Source organism: Eschrichtius robustus, chromosome 7 (genome assembly GCF_028021215.1).
Source record: "Eschrichtius robustus isolate mEscRob2 chromosome 7, mEscRob2.pri, whole genome shotgun sequence".
NCBI classification, from domain to species: Eukaryota; Metazoa; Chordata; class Mammalia; order Artiodactyla; family Eschrichtiidae; genus Eschrichtius; species Eschrichtius robustus.
In genome coordinates this window covers 112788979-112811287 of record NC_090830.1, presented here as the reverse complement: position 1 = coordinate 112811287, position 22309 = coordinate 112788979, and the positions used below count along the sequence as shown (strand labels likewise).

Sequence of the window (22309 nt, the reverse complement as noted above, 5' to 3'; positions counted from 1 at the left end):
AAGCCAACATCTCCCTAGCAGGGTCAGGTGGAAGCCTTGTCCACCTGACCCTGGGCTGCGGTGGATGGGTACAGAGCAGGAGGGAAGGTCTGATACAGGCTGAGGATTGACATCAGGGGCTCTTCAAGCTGCTTGGCTCTCCTTGTCTTTAGGATTTGCACTTTACCTTAAGACCAGAGGGAAGTCCTACCTTGTTAAAACAGGACTCCCATTCCAGGGCATCTAACTTTTGCAGATCATGTACCAGTAGTGCTCGCTGCAGATAGGTCAGTGCCTGCATCCGCACCTGGCGCCGGGCATCACAGCACAGGCAGGCAATGCCTGAGAATGAGAACAGGCTCAGGATCCTTTGGGCATCCTGATCCTGGTACTTTCCAAGCGCCAGCTCCACCTCTGCCCCTGCCCTGCCTGCTCCCCTAAGGTTTACCCTGAAGTAAAGGGCACCAACAGTGGGCCCAGAGGGTGCGTGAATCCGCTTCGATCTTCCGGCCTCCTGTGTCCAGGTGGCGCTGCTCCTCCGCCCATGAGCTGTAGATAGAGGCTGCCCTTGTGTGTAGGGTGTGCATCAGGTCTAGCAACTGGGGTCACAGGAGGGGCAGGACATGAATGGGGTTAGGTCTGGTAGATCCCCTCCTCATCAGCCCACTCCCACTGTCCCTGACTGAGTCCTCAAGGGAGTCCCTAGTACCGATCACACCATACTCCACCCCTCTCACCACTCCCTTCTCCTCAACTTTATGAGCTGGTTGTCCTAGTCCTGACCAGTGTTTCCCAAAGATGGGTATTACTCCTAGTAGCGGGGACTTGAGGAGGTGTGTGGACTAAGTATTTAATAACACAATTACACAGTGAGAAAGGTACTTTTTCACACTTTCTGATGACAGATAAAGCCTCACCTTGTTAATCTCATTTTAAAAACAGCAAACCTCAGGCTCAGAGGCTTTGATAGGCAACAGTGTCTGGCCAGATTTAATAATTTTTTGTTTTCGTAATTTTTCTAAGGTTATTCTATTTAAAGCAATTAATTCTCCATTTATTTAGTGATGTAAAGTCTGGTCATAAAATAAATTTTATATGTCCTGAATAGACAACAGAATAACTCTGGAAGGATAAACAAGAAACTGATGGCAGTGATTGCCTCTGGTAAGGGGAACTTAGCAGCTGGGGACGGGAAATGAATGGGACTTTTACCTGCTTACCCTTTTGTACCTTTTGAACTCTGTGCTATGTGCATTTGAATTACTTATTTCAAAAACAAACTAATTTTAAAATGAAGCAAGCAAAGACTTACAGGCGGTCCTGGACAGGGGGGCACTGTGGGGACGCTGGCTGAGGCCCTGGCTGGAACACAGGCCCTTCCTTTCCGCCCTGGCTGTCCCTGGCCCCACCAAGACTCCCAATGTCAGGTACCGGGAGAGGAGAGGAAGTAAAGGGTGCCATACTTACGTCCTGACTGACCTGTAAAGACACCGTATGGTAGCTGGCAGGCACACCTTCGTCCTCATCGTCATCACTATGCCCGCCCCGAGTGGCATGTTGGCTGGAGGTTCGAGGCCGCCGAAGCATGGAGCCTTCCTTGGATTTCTTCTTGAAGCGGTTCCCTTTGCTGTCATACTTGTGACTCTTGCCACGTTTCTCCTGGGACTTGCACCCTGAGCAGGGCCAGACCCAGGTCACATTTCCATATCCATGGGTACAGATGGCCTGCTCCTCCCTTTCCCCCGTAATTCACATGGCTACTCCCCAGCTGCCCCTTCATCAGGTGACCCACCGCCATTCAGACTGGCCTCCACAAAGATGCGGAGAGTCTTGACACAGAGCTCAAAGTTGTCAGGTGTGATGTGGGCAGCATCACGCACGATGAAGGACAGGGACTCCACACACTTGAGCAGGGACTTGGTGTCATGTGGCCCGAGGTCCAGCCCCACTGTTAGGCTGTACTGATTGACCAGGGGTGAAGGACCTGGCCAGCTGGGCCCAGGCCCTGGCTTGGAGTTATCGATGTCATCCTTCCCCACCTGTAAAGTACAGAGGAGCTGAGAATCCAGGCTTGACCCTGATCTTCCCCTAGCTGCCCTCTCAGAGGGCCAGGAATCTTTCCCACAGGCCAAGAGGGGAAGACTCACCCGCTGCCCGTATGCTCACTCACCACTAACCAACCGCTGTTGACCACATCAGCATCTGTGGCTGATCGGTGAATCTTGCCAGGCCTGCCATGGTCAGTGTAGACCTCCGAGTCAGAAGTGTACCCTCGGTCCAGGCTCACATCATTTTGATGGTAGGATGGGAGTTCACTATCTGACTGGGCCCCTGAGCCAGCAGGGAGAGGGGCAGAGTCAGGGTGGGGATGGGGAAGTTGGGATGAGGGATAGTTTCAGCTCTCAGAAGAAAGGTGCTGAAGCCTGGCCTCTCTTTTCTCTTGGTCTGGATTAGTTTCAGCCTTGTCACCAGAGGGCTGAAGGATGGCCTGGAGAGCTTCTCTCTTGACCAAATGGGGCAGCAGGCTAATTTGGGCTCCTGATGGCATCTAGTAGCAGCTGTTGGGGAGGGAGGTGGCAGTGAGGACAGAGTTTCTGAGAAAACAGTCCTCAGGACAGTAGGAAGCCTGGCTTCATAGCCTTCTCCATTGCCTACTTGCCTTTATGCTGTTTAATCTGTGGGTAATGGGGAGAGGCCCGTTAGGCACAGGAAGCTCTGGAAGCAGATGGCAGAAGCCAGGGGTATTTAATCTGCTGAACACAACAACCTGCGTTTTGTTTTCCTGTCTCAACCACTGGGGCCATAACTGTTTATCTGCCAGTGTGGGTCTCTCTGGGAAAGGGCTTACCAGCATCAGGTGCATCGGCCCTGGCTGTGGCCTGCAGGGCAGCTGGAGGCTTTACGCCTGAGCCAATGCACTCCAGCAGCGTGAAGAGGGTGGCCCAGTCATCACTTGAGTGGATGTTGGCTGCGTTAGTCTTAAGGAGTTCATGGAGCCCATAGGCTACCTGGTGACTGACTCGGGACAACACGCTGGGCTTCATTAGTAGCAAAATGCGCAGGGAGAGCAGTACCTGGGGCAGGAGATGGGAGCAGGAAGTGGAAAGTGAGCACACGCGTCTTGTCTAGCCTCCTTCCCCACCAGCCTCCCTAGGCTAGTGAGGATAGTTTTGGCTAAGACCCAATTTAGGGTACTCTGTGGACAGATGGCCAGGGGCAAGAAAGAGGCAGGTGTGGTTATAAAAGGGCAACATGAGGGATCCTGTGGTGTTGGAACTATTCAGCATCTTGGCTAGCGGTGGATATACAAACCTACGCAAGTGCTTGAATTGTGTAGAACTTAATACACGTATGAATACAAGTAAAACTGGGGAAATCTGAATAAGATTAGTGAATTGTATCAATGTCAGTATCTTGGTTATGATACTACACTATAGTTTTGCACAATGCTACCATTGGGGTAAAGTGGGCAAAGTGTACAGACAGCCCCCAACTTACGATAATTCAACTTAGATTTTTTTTGACTTCACAATGGTATAAAAGTGATACACATTCAGTAGAAACCATACTTAGAGTTTTGATTTTTTCCAGGGCTACTGATATGCAGCACAATACTCTCTTGTGATGCTGGGCAGTGGCAGGGAGCCACAGCTCCCAGTCAGCCATGCCATTATGAGGGTAAACAACTGACGCACTTAGAACCATTCCGTACCCAGACAACCATTCTGTTTGCCACTTTCAGTACAGTATTCAATAAATTACCTGAGATATCCAATACTTTATTATAAAATAGACTGCATATGAATCTATAATTATCTCTATTTTAAAAGTTTAATTTTTAAAAAACTGAAAAAAAGACCAGTAACATTATGCAAAACTACAGCATAATATCATAACCAGGATACTGACATTGATACAATTCACTAATCTTATTCAGATTTCCCCAGTTTTACTTGTACTCATACGTGTATTAAGTTCTATACAATTTAAGCACTTGTGTAGGTCTGTGTTTCCACCACTAGCCAAGATGCTGAATAGTTCCAACACAACAGGATCCCTTGTGTTGCACTTTTATAACCACACCTGCCTCTTTCTTGCCCCCATCCCTAGCCCCCGGCCATTTGTCCACAACTTCTAAAACCTCGTCAATTCAAAGACGTCATATAAATGGAATGATATAGTATATAACCGTTTGGGATTGGCTTTTTTCACTTAGCATAACTCCTTGGACAGTCATGCAAGTTGCTGCATGTATCAATAGTTTGTCGCTTTTAATTGCTGAGGAGTATTCCATGGTATGTATGTACTACACTTTACGTTGAAAACCATCTGGGCTGATTCTAGTTTTTGGCTACTACAAATAAAGATCCTGTGAACATTCATGCATAGGTTTTTATAAAAGTAAACTTTCATTTCTCTGGGATAAGTGCCCAAGAGTGCAACTGCTGGATTGTGTTGTAACTGCATGTTTAGTTTTATAAGAAACTGCTCTATCATTTTACATTCCTACCAGCAATTTATGAGTGACCCACATCCTTGTCTGCATTTGGTATTATCACTGTTTTTCACTTCAGCCATTCTGACAGGTGTGTAGTGGTATCACATTGTGGTTTTAATTTGCATTTCCCTGTTGGGTAATGATGATGAACATCACTTAAGCTTCTTCATGTGCTTATCTGCCATCTGTATATCTTCTTCATATCTTTCACCCATTTTCTAATTGGCCTGTTTTTTTTTTTTTTACTGTTATGTTTTGAGTTCTTTTATATTTTAGGTATTAGTCTTTTTTCAGATATTTGATTTGCAAACATACACTCCTTGTCTTTACCTCCTTTTCACACTGGGCTCTCATAGAGTAGAATTTTTAATATTGATGAAATCTACCAGTTTTTCCTTTTATGGATTGTATTTTTGGTGTCAAGTCTAAGAACTTTTTGCCTGGCTCCCAAAGATATCCTCCTGTTTTTCTTTCTAAGGTTGCATAGGTTTACATTTTACATTTAATTATATGATTCATTTTGAGTTAATTTTTCTATAAGGTATGAGGCTTAGGTCAAGGTTCATTTGTCCCCCGCCCCCCCCCCCACGGATTTCAATTGCTCCAGCAATTAAAAAGATTATCCTTCCTCCACTGAATTGTTTTTGCACCTTTGTCAAAAAATTAGTTAGGCATCTTTGTGTGGGTCTATTTCTGGGTTCTCCTGTTACATCGATGCATGTGTCTGTCCCTCCAAAAATACCACAGTGTTGATTACTATAGCTGTATAGTAAGCCTTAATATCAGATGGAGTGATTCCTTCCATGTTTTTTCTCAAAATGTTCAGCTATTCAGGGCCTGTGCTTTTCCATCTTAGAATAAGCTTGTCTATGTCTACAAAAAAACCTTGCTGGGATTTTCATAGGAGTTGCATTAAACTTACAGATCAATTAAGGGAGGAATGACATCTTCACTACGTTGAGTTTTCCAATCCACGCATATGGTATGCCTCTTCATTTATTTGGGTCTTCTTTGATATCTTTCATTAGCATTTGTAATTTTCAGCATACAGATCCTATACATGTTTTGTTAGGTGTATAGCTAAGTATTTGATTTCATTTGGAGCACTTGTAAATGGTTTCATTTTCTATATGTTCATTGTTAGTATAAAGAAATGTGATTAATGTTTGTGTATTGATCTTATATCCTGTGACCTTCCTGAACTCATTTCTATGCTGTTTGTCTTTTATAAATTGGGTGAAGAGATCTCAGGAGGGTCCTAAGCATGAGAGCCGGGAAATCAGGTACGGGGCTGGGACTGCCACAAGGCAGCAGCCGTCCAGCCCTACTGAGCAGAGGTGCTGAGTACTAGCTTCATGCCTGAGGCCATTCCAGATTCACTCCCAATGTCCCTGTTAGACTCCCCTAGCCCTGTGGTAGGTTACTGGGCTCATGCTATGCGGCACTAAATGAAGTCTCTGTCTCAGGCCATATCCATAACTGATACTGTGGCCTTAGTCCCTTGTATACCTTCCTGCCCTCCCAGCTGCACTCAGCTTACCTGGCCACTGATCTCTTCTCTCCGGAGTAGCCGAATGGCTAGGCGCAGCAGCCCCACCACTGCCCGCTCCACAAGGAAGCAGAAGTCCTGTGCCTGGACACATAGGTGGTATAGATGGTCTCGAACAGTCTGCCACACACAGCCCACACGGTCCCTGAGAAACATAAGGGATGAGGATAGTCTCAGCTGTAAAGGCCACTGGGCAATAAGCCTCTTTTTCTGATTGAGGCTAGGTCTTTCAGGGCTCAGTGGTATTATACCCTAAGCAGGCAGCTATAATGAGCAAGCTTCTCCTCTACTGCCTATAGCTTCATGTACTTCTTGTCCCTAGAGCCCACTCCGCAAGATTACTCCAGGCTTCCATCCCTTTGGCACAAGCCCAGTATGAGGCCTGCCTAAAGACTGCCTTCTACCTGTTCTCCAGCACAATCCTCAGCAGCATCTCCAGGCAGAAAGCAGCATCCTCTTCATCATAGGTCTCTTCATCTGGTGTCACTGAGACCAGAGCCTGGAGGAGAATAATAGCAGGAAAATAGGCATGGAGGAGAAGCCAGCCACTGGCCCACCCCTGACAGAAACTGAGGCATACACCACTATCCCTGTCTCCCCTCCCAGACCCAGCCAGCCCTTTCACCCCTCTTCCCTCTTCACTCTGTACCTTCATGAGCTCCTGCAGTGACTCCAGCTGGAGGAATTTGCTTTCTGTGATCATCTTTTCTGGGTCACATTGCTAGAGGGGGCACAAGAGAGGGGTTACTGATAAGGACTAGAGGGAAGAGAATGTTCCCAAGAAGCCAGGGAGAGAGGGCAGAAGGAGTCAGCTCTGGTCACAAACCCTAGATGACCCTATTCTTCAGTTCATAGGACAGTGTCTATATAGTAGAGAAGGGTCTAGGCTTGTTCACCAGGGGTAGGCAGGGGCAGTTACCTTGATACAGTCCAAGGCCATTCTCTTGGCCTCTTGGTTCTCAGTGGATGGGCCCCGCACGCTAGACTGCTCAGTACCACTTAGTGTCAGCCAGCTCACAAAGCTCAGCACTGTCGACTCTCCTCTGTAGAAAAAGAGTACAAGCTCTAGTGAGCTCCAGAGTTCTAATCCTCCCTCTGCAAGGTCTCCAGCCTCTGATTTCCCCTCACCGGTTTGATGGTGTCTCTTCCCGTTGTAGAGAGATCTTGCCATTGGGATCCACAAAATCTTCTACCTGGAAAATCAGGTCAAGAATAATTTCTTTCCACATGCCCTCTGCATTTCCTGCTCTGCCATGCAAAGTTTTCTGGCTTTCTTCCTGTTGCCCTCTGCCCTACACTATTGACTGGGCCCCTCCAATTGATGACTGGCAATGACTTCTACCAGCCTTCCTTTACAGCTATCCCCATGGCCAAAGATCTGTGGTCTTACATTTGAGGCGTTCCTGGTAAGTTTCAGCATGCATCAGGCCCAGTGCTACTCTCAACCAGTTCTATATGCAGACAGTACTTAATCTTGGAGCTCTTGCCTTGTTATTATTGATTAGTCTCCTACCAAGAATTACCTCCACCATAGCCTTGGGCAGCAGTTGGGCTCGGAAGAGCTGCAGCATGGCCTCCATGATATTCTTCCAGCCCTCCCGCAGGATGTCACCATGACGATGGGCCAAATGGAATACTGTCTTGGCTGCAATGTGGGCTTTAGGGTTGCTTCCAAACACAGTGGGCAGGTTCTCAATGGACTGGAAAGGAAGATGAGACGAGGCTTAGGGCCTGGCAAATGTCTTGAAAGGAGATTCTCTTTGGCCTCTACCTATGGTTCCTAAGGTTCCTTCTGCTAGTTCTGCTTCAATCCCCCATAATACTGGTGGGAAGGGCTACCCTGGCTAAGGCCTTCTCCACTATTGCATCTCCTCTCTCATCCCCATTATATGAGGTAATGCTATTCTCATCCTAGGGTGTGTCAGACAGAAATGGCTAAGCTCTACTGTAGTCCAGGGGTAGTGAGAGAATATTCTGATGGAAACCAGCTCCACAGATAAGGGTAGGTCTATGGCTAAAAGAGAGGTCTTTCTTTGGAACTCCAAGTACACAGTTCCTGTCCCTGCTCACCTCACTGCTGAGAGCTGTGAATTTGCATAGAGAGATGATGAGATTGTCAAACACATCACTGAGGCCATAGTGGGCGGAGATCATGGCGCACTTCCTGTAACGTCACATACCAGATACAGTCACTGAAAGGCCAGGCAGCCCTTCCAAGTCCCCAAGGAGGCTTGCTTGGGATTCTTCCCTAATCAGTCCCAGGAAGAAACCTTTGACTCTTGAGTCTGTTTAAGACTGAGCTTTCCCAAGCTTCAGCCTCCCTGAAAAACTCAGGAGGAACCCATTCTAAGGAAAATAAGAGTAGGAGTCAGAGAGGCATGGAGGCAACCAAGTTAACTCAGAGAGGTGGAAGGAGAGCAAGACCAAAGTCAAACTCTGGCTACCTGAAGCCTGAGATGGCTTTTTGGATGATTGTCTCCTCAAGGCTTTTGTCAAAGACATAAGAAAGAGCAGCAATAGTGGGGCCCCAGGTCATGGTGAAGAGGTCAAGATCGTAGCTGCCAGCAGGCACACGTAGGAATATGCCTTCTGGGGTAGCACCTCGATGAAGCAGCACATTCCATACATAATTCTCCCGAACCAGGCCTGTCTGCTCCTCAGGCATCACAATTTCCTCATTCCTGTCAGGAGGTAACAAAAGGAGTAGGTGCACTGCTCTGAACCTGACTGGTTACAAACTGGTTACAAACCAGGGCTTTCTACCCATTACTGGCACTTTCCTTCAATGAGAGGTCATCAAAACTGCAGCTCAGTGGTCTGCTTCCCTCCCCACCAGTGGCACCAAGGAGAAAGAAAAGAAGCATTCCATAATCTCCAAGCCCCGTCTCTAAGTGGGCCTTTAGTTCTATAGTAAGATCTCATATTCTTTCTGGGTATGAGAGGATGAACAATTCTACCTTTTCTGATTTACAGTAAAAACCTAAGTGTCCCAAACCTCACCCTCTAGTACCCATCTTGGGTTCTCTACTAGCCCCATAATGCATCTTGCAAGCTAGACAGGACAACCTAGCTTCTCTGCGTTCGGAAAATGGGGCGATGACATTCCACTTAGCAGGGGCAGTTTGGATCCTGGCTCAGGGTACTAAAGTTCTAGTACTGTTCAGGCTTCTTTAAGGAATAAATCAGCTGGGGGAGAAGGGGCTACCCAGATAAATTACGATGCTAAATCCAGGGCATATGAGTCACTGCAGTCTGACGTGACTCCAAAATCTGGAGAAGGAAGTAGCGTGCTTCTCCTTAACAGACATGCTACACCATTCTCTACGCGTACTCACTTGATGGCATGGTACATGTCCTCCAGAATGTCTTGCTCAAAGTCCTTGCCTCCATTCACACCTTTTAGATTTTTGCGAAACTCCTAGAGACAGGGCAATAAGCTTTACCCCCCACGTGTCAATGCTGAAGCCCCACTCAGGGAACTCCTGGGTCTGTGGTAAACAGGACTTTAGGAAACAGTAAGTGACAAGAATCCACTTCCCTACCCCAGTTCCTCTTTTGGATTGGTCAGCGCCCCCTGACTCCCTTGGACAGAAGCTTGTCCATTGTGCCCACTGGAAAACCCATGTCCTTCCTGCTACCTCCAAAGCTGTGCTGGAACTGCTCTGCCATGGCTGGGATCCAATCTTACCTCCAGAGTCATAGGTGCATTCTGCTTGCGAACGTTGTGGTTGTGCTGGTCAGTATTAAGCATGATGACAGCATAGGCCAGGGCAAAGCAGGCATCGCTATTGGCAAATGGGGAGCCATTACAATTCTGAAAAATCAAAGACCCCACCTATGTCAATGCCCTTCTCTGGCCAATCAAACCCTCACTACCAACCCACTGGTCAATGCTGATAAAGAGGGAAGGTACCAGCCAGAAAGAGGCCCATCTCTTGCCTACTCCTTGATGGAAGCTGGCCCCTCTATGGGAAGGCTCACTGACATTGCTCTCAGCCTTCTTAGGAGACAGCAACTGGGTCCTTCAGTTGAAGCCACAGAAACCCTTAGTCAAATTACTTTGGGATGCTGGGCTCAGCCCCTGCCACTCAAACTCACCCTCCAGTGTTCTGTGAATGCCTCTAGCAACCTCTGGATGACCGGTGCTTCCCCGGGCAAGCGGAAGGCTTCCAGGTAGAGACGGAGAGCTTCGTCCAGCCGCAGACCCTGAAAGCTGAAGGTGCTACAGGGAAAGAAAGAAGGACGAAAGGCTTAAGATGTATAAGCTGCAAATGTTGGGTGCTCTATTAGCTACAGTTCCACTAAGCTTCTCCTATTGGAACAGAAGAGGCTGAGAGCTCTGGCAAAGGGGAGGTATCTCCTGGTCATCTCTAACACAGAACCAGAATTTGACAACCCCTAAGCTTAGTACTCTTCACATCAGTGTGCTCCTACACAGAAACCTCATCCCTGGAACCCAAAACCTACCCTGTGCTCAGGAACCCTACTCCACCCTTTTGCAATATTCTCTATGTAGAATGGAATGGTGCCCAAAGCTTTCTTGCTGGAGACTCTTTCAGATCCAACAGATATAAATCTTGGGAAGAGGAAGAATGTATGACCTGGGTCACCATCAGGAACTGACTGGTACTGTTTTGAACTGTCTGTCCCCCCAGACTGATCATCAACTATGTCCCACATTTCTTGCAGTTTCCTCACCTCACAAAGCTCTCCAACAGGTCAATGTTCTTGCGGTCACTCACAAACTCTCCAATCATTTTCTTGTCCAGCCGAGGGTTCTCTCTCAGCCACTGGGCTACCTCTGTGTTGTCCATTGGGATGGTGAGGAGACCTTTCTCTTGCAGAAACTGGATCCCCTTCTTTGGTTTCTGGTTGAACTGCTCTGTGCCAGTGATCAGCAGCTAGAGAAGAAATACAGGAGGTGTCAAAAGCTGCTCTGCCCCTAAACCAGACAAGGGCAGGTCTCCATCACAGTCCACAGCTGGTAACCTAATGGGCTCCTAGGACATGGTTCTAAGTCACTCCAGAACTAAGGCTGAACCATATTGGCCCCTAGCTTTCCCCAATCTCCATGTTTAACTAGAAGTAGCTGAGGAGCTCCTTTTTACTCCTTTTCTGAGCGCTAAAGAGGCATAGCACTCTCCTCCAACCTGAGAATCAGAGAAAAAAAAGAGAAGAAAGAGACTAGAGAAGGTTTTCTTTTCTCTCCAGTATTAGAGCCGTTCCTGGTATCTGTTTACAGACTAGCTCGGATTCCCCTTCTTTCTTTGGCTTCCTAGCTCTTAAGGCCCTGTGGTTTGAAAGACAAGGTGAACTAACTGCGATGATAACTTTTTGACTGTCTAGTCACAGCCCTGCAATCAAGGGCACACATAAACCGAAGTCATTTAGGCTGGCCTTACGAGGAAGAAAGGGTTAAATAGAAGGTTTTCTTTGTGTTAGAAAACCAAAAAGTACAGTTATTTGAACTTTACTAAAAAGCACCAGAATAAATGTCAATTCCCTTTTATTGCCAATCATCACCCCAGAGCTCGAGATGACCAATAACCTTCGGTGACCCACAGGATACCAGCTCCCAGGGCTCTTGTCACCACAAGTAACACTTGACTCTCAGCTAGGGAAGCATTTGCCTAGGAGTACACGATAGGAGATGCCGATTACATGGCTTAGGAGTAAGGGCTTCAAAGGAGATTGGGGGGTTGCTGAAGCGCCAAGAAGCTCAAAAACTAGCCCTGGGAAGCTGTTCAGTGAGCTTAGACTCTCCCTCATTCTCTGAGACAGAAACCCTACAGAGAACACCCAGTCAGAAATGGGTAGAGGCTGAGCTCTGGGGATATCTATATATACCTTCTTTTTATTCTTAATTTCAATCAACTCCCGTGGATCTGGCAGGAGACAGGAAAATCGAGGTGGCTTCCGGGTAAACTTTTTGTCAGCTAGGAATGGGAGGAAGAGAGGGAAACACCAGTAAGACCTCTTTTACCAGGATAATGACTTTTGGAAGGATGCTGATATACTCTCTAGTGAAAAAAAGGATGCCTCAGAAAATTTCCTGTCCTCATCAGTCTTCCACTTCCTTAGAAGTCCTATCTTCTAGGGCTCCAAATGTTTTCTTTCCTCTCTCTGGGTCTGAAGGCATGGTGAGCAGCCAGTGTTCATTCAGGTACTACCCTAGGGTATTTCTGCTCCCCTCCCCTCTGTTCTCTACCAGGCCTTCCAGTTGAGGGGGCTTAGGATGATGGACACCCAGTACCCACCCCCAGAGTCACCAGCTTCCTCCAGATCACTGCATCCTGGTTTCCCATGTTCTGCTGGCAGCCGCCCTCCACCTGGCACATGCAGGCCTGCGATGTCTGGGGCCATGCCTATAGCCTTCCCATCGCTGGCTGCTCTCTCAGCTGGTAAGAGAAAAGAAGGTAAATGAAGACTGATGGTGTAGGAAGCCAAGCAGAGCTGCAGGAGAATCAAGCTTCAGGCCAAGGAGACCTGCATGTTCCCACACAGGTCATCAGCCCTGACAGGACAAACCCAAGCCCAAATAAGTAGTCACTACCCCACGTCAGCCAAGCATTAGATTCTACAATTTAATAAAAAGATTACCCAATCACTTTCCCTGATCTTCTGCAACCTCAATCTCAAGGAAAAGTTAGAGAAGATTAATTAGAGTGGAGGCAGGCACTGGGGGTAGGAAAAGGTAGGGCCTGGAGCTTTTAGGCACCGAAGTTCTATATCCTTTAATCTATATTCTCTTTTCTCCCCATAAAGAAATAACAATTCTGTAAAAATAGCTAAAGCGTGGAAGAGGAGAAAGTGAGAAGTCCATGAGTCCTGCTAATGTGCCAGCCTGGTCTATGATTCACATCACCAAACCTCGGAAACACAGAATTAGGAGTACTTTGGAGGAAGTGACATAAGGGTAGGAGAAAGGATTCAGTGAGTAGAGAAGGGATAAACATAGAACCCTGGGATCCTCAAAGAAAGAAATGCCTCTCACTATTGTTGGCTTCTCGAGTGCCATCTACTGCCTCACAGCCAGGTCTGGCTGCCTCTTTCTTTTCTTGCTGGGTAAGGTTGTTGAGGACTTTGGCTTGGCAGTGGGCCTCAGTGCTGTCAATCACTGTCAACAGGGCATCGAGAGACAGCAGGTGTGTTGTATAGAGCTGACCAGACACAGGGAAGGCATTCTGGAAAGTAAACAGATCCAGGAGACTTGGGGTTAGAATACTTTCCCAAAAATCCTAAAACCGCCCATAACTTCTACATTGCCTTGAGAAGATACACTTCTTCTTCTTGTTCCCCAGCTCTCAAGCGTTTCATTCCCTATATGTAGCATCCTCACTACCACCAGAGAGATTTCCTTAATAAAGCCGTCTTTCTAGAGGTCAGTAACAATGCTCAGCACCTTGGACAGCAGCTTGGTGAGCTCTTCAAAGAGGTTGGAACAGTAGTAGTCACAATCATAGTTGATATAGAGCTCAGTGACAAAGCTGGGGATGTGCCAGAGTTGCACAGTGGCCTCCAAAGCCATCTCCTTCATCTCATAAGGCATCTTGGGGTTCTCCACAGTGATGATCTCCATGAGCTTTTTGATGTACATCTGACAGTAATCCAGTAATTGCCATTTAGGTGGGGAAAGGATTCAAGATAGGAAGAGACAAATTGGACAGGAAAAACATTAAACAGGAAGCAGACGCCTAGCCAGAAGGTATGCATTAAGAGACACTTAATGGTATTCCATCCCCTAAATACATCCCCCTCTTTGTCCTTCATGATGGGGTAGGCCTGGCTCTCTACCTCGTACCTGATCCAAAACAAGTTGCCCACTGCCCTTTTTGTGCTCTCTGTGTGAGCCTGATTTGGTCCTATTCAGAGTTCCCTTTTGCAATTTAGTGGTGAAGCTAGCTTGACTTGCCTGCCTGTGTTGCAAAAGAACTGCAGACAGAAGAGTTGTACCCACTCATGGTGAGATTACCTGACAGTTCTCATATTCGGGTTCTCCCATTTTATAGCCAGCCAGGTTTCTCTGGGCACCTTTTAATTTCTCCACTAAAGAGGAGAGCCAATGAACCAAACTATGGAGGCTAAAAGCACTCTCCTCAGAAGCCACCAAATCCCACTCCTGCAGCATGACAAAGCTGACCCGAATGAAGGTGCCATATATCTTCTAATTTTTTTTCCAACTTCAAGAAACTCACCTCTAATTGAAACTTGAGGTGCTCCCTCATGCTCTCAAACAGTAGGAAGCATACCCGCAGGGAAGCAGCATAAAGGTTCAGTCGCTCTACGCTGAGTAGCTGGAGATCACAGTAGGATGGGCTATTAGGTTCTGAACCTGACTATGGCTCAACCAAGAGAAAGCAGGACAGCAAACTGTGGGAAGTTGTCACTAAGGTCATGTGCTCTGAGGGAACTCTATATCTAGCCATTCCTATGTTTCCCTTTGGTTGCCAGAGTCCCCGGGGAACTACTGGAGTCCTCTTCACTATGACTACTGGTCAGTAGGGGAGGTAGGTTCTTTCCTGGGTCCTATACTCTTCACATGAATCAGCCAAACCTCCCTGTGTTCCCCTGGCCCTTGAAAGACCCTGAAAAAAAGCCAGGTGTTCGAAGTCCCTCTAGAAATCCAGTCTTACCTGGAATAAGTGGCGGCACATCTCATCCTTGATGAGGCCCAAGAGGGTTTGGCACTGGGCTACAGGGGCTGACTCGAGAGCCACTGTCAGCAAATGCAGTCCCATGTGGATCATAACCTCTGAGTTGTGGCGGTCGTGTGGGTTGGTGAGGGAGATGAGGAATCGGAAGAGCTCACGGATGCAAGGAAGACCATAGGGGACCAAAGCTGTGCCTGGGAAACGCCAGGAGGGAAGTGGGACTGCTAAGAAACAACTGGCTCGATCACTTGGCCTAGCCTGCTCTGCATTATACAGGCAATTTCAGGTAAGTGATTCTCTTCAGGAAAAAAATGTTTTTTTTTCTGGGGCAGTAAGGAGACTAGTCTCACTTATTGAAGGGAATCAGAATTGATGATCCCACCTTTCTGTTAAAAGTCCCAAGCTTTCTATTCTTCCCTCTCACTTCCTATTGTCCACCAAACTCCCTCTCTGTGTAAGTTAGGGAAGGGCTTCATCCAATAGTCCTCTTGCTTGATTCCATTTCCTGACTAGAAAATGCCGTAGGACTTGGACCAGCAGACACCTTGGGTCTAAGATGGTTTAGGCTCAGACAGCTTAGTGGGTAGGATGGGGGAAGAGCCTGCCTGAGAGTACTCACCTTCTTTCTGAGAGGACTGTGTAAAGCGCACACCCCGGGGGTTGACGTAATCCATGTCATGGACAGAAGCAGAGTCAGAGTGGTCAGCAGGAGATGTGCACTCCTCTAATACTTCAGGGATGGATTCCACGGATGTTGATTGGGCCTTTTCCACATGGGCCCCTTCCTGCTATGACCAGTAGTGGGGAGGATACAGGAAAAGAGATGAGGCAAGAGCAATTGGGAACTTATTTCTCTTAAGTATCTGTCCTCCAAGTGTCTCTAATGGACTGCGGGTGTAGGGCCAGCTCAGTGGGCTATGAATCAATGCAAGATGGTTCAGGGAAGGAGTATGATGAAGGACTCAGAAAACATCACCTGAGGCATCAGTGACCTTCAGTGACTAGAACCCCAGAGGCAACAGAGGCCCTCAGGAGCTTGGATTTAGATCATTGACTTCCAGAAAAAGCCATGGCCAGCATCCTCACCTTTGCCAAGTACTGCATGTATGCACAGCTTGAAAATCCTGTGAGCTACCTCTCACAGTGAGTCATGCTGTGGTTTTTCTAGGTAGCACAGCTAATTTTAGGAAACAGGGAAGAACCCCCTGCCCCAACCTTCTTTTGAGCCAAGGCCTGGATAAAGAGCCAAAGGATCAAGCCAATTCCACAGTAGAAGACTAGACAGGGGTCTTTAGAAATCAAAGCCGTACCTGGGGGTCAGGTTGCTCAGGAACCCCTAGCTCGCTGCTGCCAGGCTCTGCAACTGTGCTATACCCTGGAGAGCCAGGTTGCTCCAGGTCAGTGAGGTCCTCTTTGGAGGTGGTCTGGGAGGAGAACTCCAGGCCACTGTCTGTAGAGGGGCTGACCACTGCTGAGGCAGCTTCTGAACTTGCAGAGGAGATGGGAGTGGGTACATCGATGAAGGGCATGCCACCTGCCAAGCAAAGTGAGTGAGGCTTGAAGAAAAGAGACTCTGTGGGAAACACATACCTTCCATGGTACCATTTGTTTGTTTGTTTTTCCTAGACTGCATATTAATTTCTGCATATGCTTGGTCTCTAAAGTAGTCAGAGTCCCACTGGAAGGAGAACAACCTTAAGTCACTGAGAATTGCTAAATGGTCACAGTTTGATCTGACCTGGAGTTTTCCCTTTTTGCTCTCAGTAGAAAGACCACAGCCCCTCAATTAGTTGGTCTTCAGTGTCAAAATTCCTGAGAGAGGAAGGAACTTTTCTTCTATCTATTCTAATCAGAAGCAGCAGCTCAGGGTACTCACCAGTGAGGTTAGAGGACAAGGTGGTTCCACTGGGGGTGGGCAGCTCTGAACCTGGTGTGACTTTGGTCATATGGCGTGGGGGCCGGGGAGATCTCTTCTGTTTCTTCCACTTAGATGAATCACTCATGCCTCCTGCTCTCATTTTCAGCTGGAAATATCACACCTCATTAGCATGGTATTCAAATTAAGATTGTATCCCTAGAAATCTCCCTTCTTTTAGTCCTACTAGTCCCTAGAAAAGAGTCTATACCCCACATCTGTGCCACAGTAAGAATCTAGACCATCAGAGCACATTCCTACTCCTCCAACTTGCCTTCTACTCTTGCCACTTTAAAGGTCAGCCTGAGAGCCTCCAAGTGGAAGGTGACATTCTGGTTTTAGGCTGGTCATTGATAAGGCCAGCCCTCATACATCACTCTGCTTCCCTGAATACTGGGTGGCAATCCTCAGTCCTGTAGATGGTGCCTGACCCTCTTGCAGAAAGCGTAAGGGCAGGGGGTCCTTTGCCCAAAGCTGCAGATCTTCAGGCCCTGGATCCCTGGGCTTTCCTCCTCAACTACCTGCATAGTAGCCTCCTACTCCTAGTTCTTATCCAACTGTGAGAGTCTACTCCTTCCCAGCCAAACTCTTAGCTTTCCTATTACTTCATGAACTGGGCCTAGATCCTAACCATATCCCTTACTGTGGAATGTCTACATCAAATTGGTCAAAGGTTCATTCCTTGGAATTAAGGAAGTAGTGGCATCCCAGTTGATTTGTGGAGTTAAGGATGAAAGATCATGTCACGCTGCTGCTCTGCTCTCTGCTGCTCCCAACTTTGGTATATAAATGAGACCTCCTGTCCTTCTCACTGTTGGTCTTTCTAGAAGCAACTTTATGCTTTCAGATGGTAAGACTACTGATTTCTTGGACTCTTGCTCTATTCCATTTCCCTTCCTCTTGCTGCATTTCTCTCTCTCCTATAGCTTCCTTTTAGTCACAAAGGAAAATCTTTATCACCCATTGACTACTTTAGGGTATAAGTTTTCATGCATTTTCTCCACCCTAAGTTCACAGCTACTTTGTTTAAGCCCATTTCATTTTCTTAATCCTGATGCCTTCTCGCCTTCTCAATTACAGTTTGTATCCAGTCCTTCTACAGTTATATCAAACTAGTCCTAGATTGATAGACCATTCCTGGAATGGGCAACAGCAGTTCTCTTCTAGGAACCATTAGAATGACTCTAAAAGAGAGTAGAAACTATTTGTCTCCCTGCCTCTTTCTAAAAGCTGAAAATACCCATATTATCCTTGGCCTATTCAATTCCTTCTGCTATTTGAAGGATAAGCCCCCCTTCCTCCCCCAAGCCCTCCAGAATCTGGACAACCTTTGACCTTTTGCTTAGAAACCACATAATTCTTCCTTCCATACTCATATCTCCACCCATAAAGGAGACACGCCCAACAGCTGAGCCCCACCTCCAGCTCTTAGTAACATAGCAACAGCCTCGCATTGGATTTACACTTTTTGTCCCTGCATCTCCAAAATGCCAGCAGTCATATGCCTAGAATAGAGCTTCAAGTGCTCTGAGCACTGTGATTAAGCAGGAACCAGGATGCTCCCTCCAGAAACCACTGAAGCCCAAAAGAAAGTTCTGGGGGTAAGAGTCAGTTAAACATGCAGATAGGCCAGAAGTCCAAGAGATCAATGAGGGAAAAGAGGAACCTCCTGGTTTAAACTGGAAACTGTCACTGAGCTCCAAAAAGCACTCACATCTGGATTGACTTGTGTGAAATATCTTTTCTCTCCAGGTGGCTCCCCAGTATCAGGAATTCCAGGTAGTCCTACTTCCACGGAGAAGCCCCGTCATTGAGATTCCTTCCCACACTAGGTTCAGTCCTTCCTATTTCCTTCTCTATCCTCTGCAGAGGTAGCTCTAACCTGATCATTTCAATGAATGTTCTCTGCCTCCTGGATTGAATAGAAGTTGAGAGGCTGCCAGTTCTTACAAGTGTCTCCTTTAAAAGTATAGCTGTGCTCCCTGTTCTAAGATCCTAAGGTGGGGGGGGAGGGGTGAGCAGTTCATGAAACTCTACATCACCTTATCCGTATAACTTTTTATTTCCAAAGGACAATATAAGCTTTATAAAGAAAGGGCAGGTCCTAGATTAATAATCATGGCAAAATGGTGGGTAGCCACTGAAGAGAGCTGCAACTTGAGACTAGGCAAGCACACAAGTGAAACTAGAGACAAGGCATGCAAAGAAAACACAGGCCTATGGACTGTCTAGTGCACACACACACACAAAACACACACAGTTCTTTTTATCTTCAATGACCTGGATGTCCACAGCCACACCTCTAGCATGCACACTGTTATGAGAGCTTAGATAGCCCATACCTCCTTCTCTCCCTCTTCTTCCTAAAGCAGGGATATGGGGATTAGGGTAATCTTTAGCTTGCACCTCCATTCTAAGTTCCCTTACTTTCAAAGGACGGAGGTCACCTTTGCAGATCCCAAAGTACTGCCAGTGCCCTGGGCTAACCTGGGACCTGGCTCCTTTTCATCCATCTAGAGTCCTAAACCTTAGAATGACCCCTTTAATGGTAACCAGGAAAAAAATGACCCCAACTAGACAGACTACCCTTTCCCTCAAAACCAAGTTCAGGCATCCAGCTAGAATCAAGGACTGTGCTTAAGCTTTCTAATGCCAGCTCTGAGACAGGGAGAGGGCAGAAAAGGGAAGGGTCTTGTTTGACAGTTCCTCATAGTTCCCCTAGAAATGGTAGATATTAAGCCTCCCCACAAGACGTCGGCAGGACCCAGGCTCTCTTTCTAGGCTTACTACATAACGTATTATCAGTTCAAGGCTTCCTTCTGCCTTCAGGCAGCCAGATGCCCCACGAAAATTCCCAACACTGCAAAGTTACAAACACATGCAGCTCTTCCAAAGCCGTGCTGTGTTACTAGGGAGGGGTAAATTGTGCTCTACACAGTGGATATGGGACCCAGACGTTACATATAAAAAATGCACATTTAAATAAATAAATAAAAAGGGGGTAAGGAGAGGGAGAGGGAGAGAGACCTTGAGGTTCTTAAAGAGTAGTACCCTCTCTAACTGGTTCAGGGCTTTGGTCTGCTCCCCACTACTTAGCTCCAGTTTGTTGAGGAGACATGGAGAAATCTGTGAAAGACAGGCAAACGAACGATTTAAGCAGAGTGAAATAAACTCAGACACACACCAACAGGGCACAGGGCAGGAATGGGGATGGATGGCAGGGGAAAGGGGAAGGTTATGTGCATGCACCGAACAGCCAAGGGTCATCTCCAAGGGCAGAACCTCTTAGGGCTGCAAGCAGAATCCTCATCAGAGGCCTGTGAAGTCCAGGGCTTCAGTTCAAGATAGAAAGAGGCCATTCTTCTGAACACCCTTCTTCTCCTAGCAGTTTGAGAACCTTCTGATCTGGAGTCAGACTTGATTTATCTTGTCAACAGAGGCTAGCCCAAGCATGAGCCCAGTCTAATCCAGTATTAGGATGGGATTTGAGGTATAGCCTCTCTAGGCCTCCTACCTGCTGATAAGACTAGGCCCTGAGGGGATGGCAGGACTTTCACCTTTATCAACATACATTTTCAGCCCAGCCTGATGGGCCTCACCCAGTTTCCATGAAGGACTGGCTCACTAGCTTACATGGTGGGTCAACAAATATAGGCTGGAAAGGAAAGGTTGGGGAAGGAGAGGTACCTGGGAAAGAATAAATTTCTTGGTAAAGGAGCGATAGCTATTTCTAGATTCCAAGCAAACCTGTCTAGGCAAAAGTATGTTTTTGCTAAGCAAGGGTATCCAGGAAAATCTCTATAGTACAGAATTTGGGAGATCGAGGTTTGGATGAGGGATAGCAGGTCATACCTTCTTCATGTTGGTCCCCATATAGTTCTTGGGTTCTTCTTTAAACTGAGGTAACCTGTAAGATAGAAAATCCCATGGACTGTAATTAAGGATAATAACAAATCTTCCCCTCCATGCCAGCCACAGCCCAAAGATGCTCTGGGCCAGAGCATGCTATCTCTTAGGAAAAGCTAGGAAAAGAAGCAGGCTAATTTCACCCTTTTTGGAGCTTCACTGAAGAGCCACAGAAATTGAGGGACCTGTGACACAGATACTTTCTAAAAAAGAAGGTAGTCATGAGGGAAAGGTGACTAAGTACCCTTGGAGTGTGGAGGCTCTTTTCATCTTTAAACTGACTCCTTTCTGCTTGTATTCACTAAGCAAGTATTGCTGAAAGCCATGATATGGGGAGAGGGCAGTCTATCAAAACCCCAGGAGACTGGGCATAGGGTGAGAAGTAAAAGGCAGGTGGAAGTTTTGAAATTAGTAAATTTGAACCTGAGAAGTAAGAAACAATTTGCAGCAGGGTCCAGGGGCAGATCTAGTCTGTAGATAATAAGGATTATTACCCGTGCCCCCTGCATTGGCAGCACAGAGTGTTAACCACTGGACCGCCAGGGAAGTCCCTAATAGACTATCTTTAAAAGCAATCTTAGGTTCACAGTATACTGATTTCTCATATAACCCTTGCCCCAACACATGCATAACCTCTTCCATTATCAATATCCCCTAGGGGAAGCTGTAAAGCCCTCGCCTCAGCTCTTCTCAAAGTTAGTCTATTGAAAGGAAGTACAGAAAACAGGGTGTTAGGCATAGTATGAAAAGGTCTCCTAGGCCCTAAGTTGAGGGTCTTGACGAGGTAACAACTGTTTTGGTTTGTGGGGATGTGGGACTTTCACTGCTAAAATTGGGACAGTCGGGCAAACCAGGATTGTTGGTCACCCTAGACTTGGTCCTTCCTCACAGAAATCGGGCTGAGCTCTGGGAGCTCAGCAACCTGTTCCAGGCTCCCTTGAGTTTGGCTTCCTCTCTGGGTTCCCTTTCCCAGCTGCTACCTGCACAGAAACAGACACAAGTTTGGGAAGCAGAAGTTCTGTCAGCCTAGATCAAATAACCCTCTGCTTCCCCCTGAGGCCAAGCCAGCTCCCTCCTCTTTCTCCCTTGCTTGGTAACCCTGGTCCTAGAGAACCACGCCCATCCATAATCTCAGTGGCCTCTGATGTGGCTGTGGGGTTGGCCAGGTCCCTGAAGTGGCTGTGTGGAAGCAAGCAGGCTCAAGAGGCCTGGGCAGCCGGGCTGAAGCAAACAGCAGCAGGTTTACCTTGTGAAGAGCAGCTGCACCATGTCTACGAGAGTGTGCTCTGCGGATTTTCTCAATAACTCTGCACAGGCAAAAACAAATAACACAGGTGTCATTACTTGCCGTGCTATTATCAGGAGGCTTCTCAGAGCAGACTCCCCTCCAAACCTTGTTTACTAAGGATTATACCAAACTTATTAAAACCAGCTCCAGTTCAGCCTGGCGGCCAGAACATCACTGGCCCACTAGATGGCACTACTGAGTCAGGATAAAAAGGGGGAGCAATGATGTGTTCTCAGGGGTTGCAGGCTGGTGTCAATCCCAGAAACCTCAAGGGAGGGAGATTTGGTTCTGGGCTGAGTCATTCTGGGATCCAGCCCAATTCTTGCCCTGGCACAAAAAGCTAAGGTCTCTATTCTAGCTGCACAACAAACTGTCAAGTACAGAGACTCCTAGATCCCTATGGCTCCACAAGGTAGGTGATGGAGAAGTCATGAGTTTTCCATCTCTCTGGGACTGACAGACAGCATCCTGTATTCATACTCACAGATACTGGCCCCAGGAATGGTGAAGGGCCCAGTATTCA

General features: G+C 47.2%; 1 protein-coding gene across 6 annotated transcripts in view; it reads right to left on the bottom strand.

Annotated features, from left to right (window-relative positions):
• Positions 1–22309, bottom strand: part of GBF1 (golgi brefeldin A resistant guanine nucleotide exchange factor 1) — a 122706-nt gene that overhangs the window by 2457 nt on the left and 97940 nt on the right. For 2 of the 6 annotated variants that reach the window (XM_068548442.1, XM_068548443.1), the window contains exons 7-35: positions 21745–21805; positions 20445–20499; positions 16554–16701; positions 15988–16211; positions 15297–15465; positions 14660–14871; positions 14222–14320; positions 13429–13623; positions 13021–13210; positions 12284–12424; positions 11874–11962; positions 10725–10927; positions 10125–10248; positions 9715–9840; positions 9362–9444; positions 8471–8707; positions 8097–8190; positions 7550–7726; positions 7155–7219; positions 6946–7069; positions 6676–6747; positions 6431–6525; positions 6018–6171; positions 2828–3053; positions 2150–2310; positions 1772–2018; positions 1447–1652; positions 428–578; positions 191–321 (exon numbers count right to left, since the gene is read on the bottom strand). In XM_068548442.1, coding sequence (XP_068404543.1) covers positions 191–321; positions 428–578; positions 1447–1652; positions 1772–2018; positions 2150–2310; positions 2828–3053; positions 6018–6171; positions 6431–6525; positions 6676–6747; positions 6946–7069; positions 7155–7219; positions 7550–7726; positions 8097–8190; positions 8471–8707; positions 9362–9444; positions 9715–9840; positions 10125–10248; positions 10725–10927; positions 11874–11962; positions 12284–12424; positions 13021–13210; positions 13429–13623; positions 14222–14320; positions 14660–14871; positions 15297–15465; positions 15988–16211; positions 16554–16701; positions 20445–20499; positions 21745–21805 — 4259 coding nt within the window. The remainder of the gene's footprint in view (positions 1–190; positions 322–427; positions 579–1446; positions 1653–1771; positions 2019–2149; positions 2311–2827; positions 3054–6017; positions 6172–6430; positions 6526–6675; positions 6748–6945; positions 7070–7154; positions 7220–7549; positions 7727–8096; positions 8191–8470; positions 8708–9361; positions 9445–9714; positions 9841–10124; positions 10249–10724; positions 10928–11873; positions 11963–12283; positions 12425–13020; positions 13211–13428; positions 13624–14221; positions 14321–14659; positions 14872–15296; positions 15466–15987; positions 16212–16553; positions 16702–20444; positions 20500–21744; positions 21806–22309) is intronic. The other 4 variants (XM_068548445.1, XM_068548446.1, XM_068548444.1 and 1 more) reach the window with 4 other exon arrangements.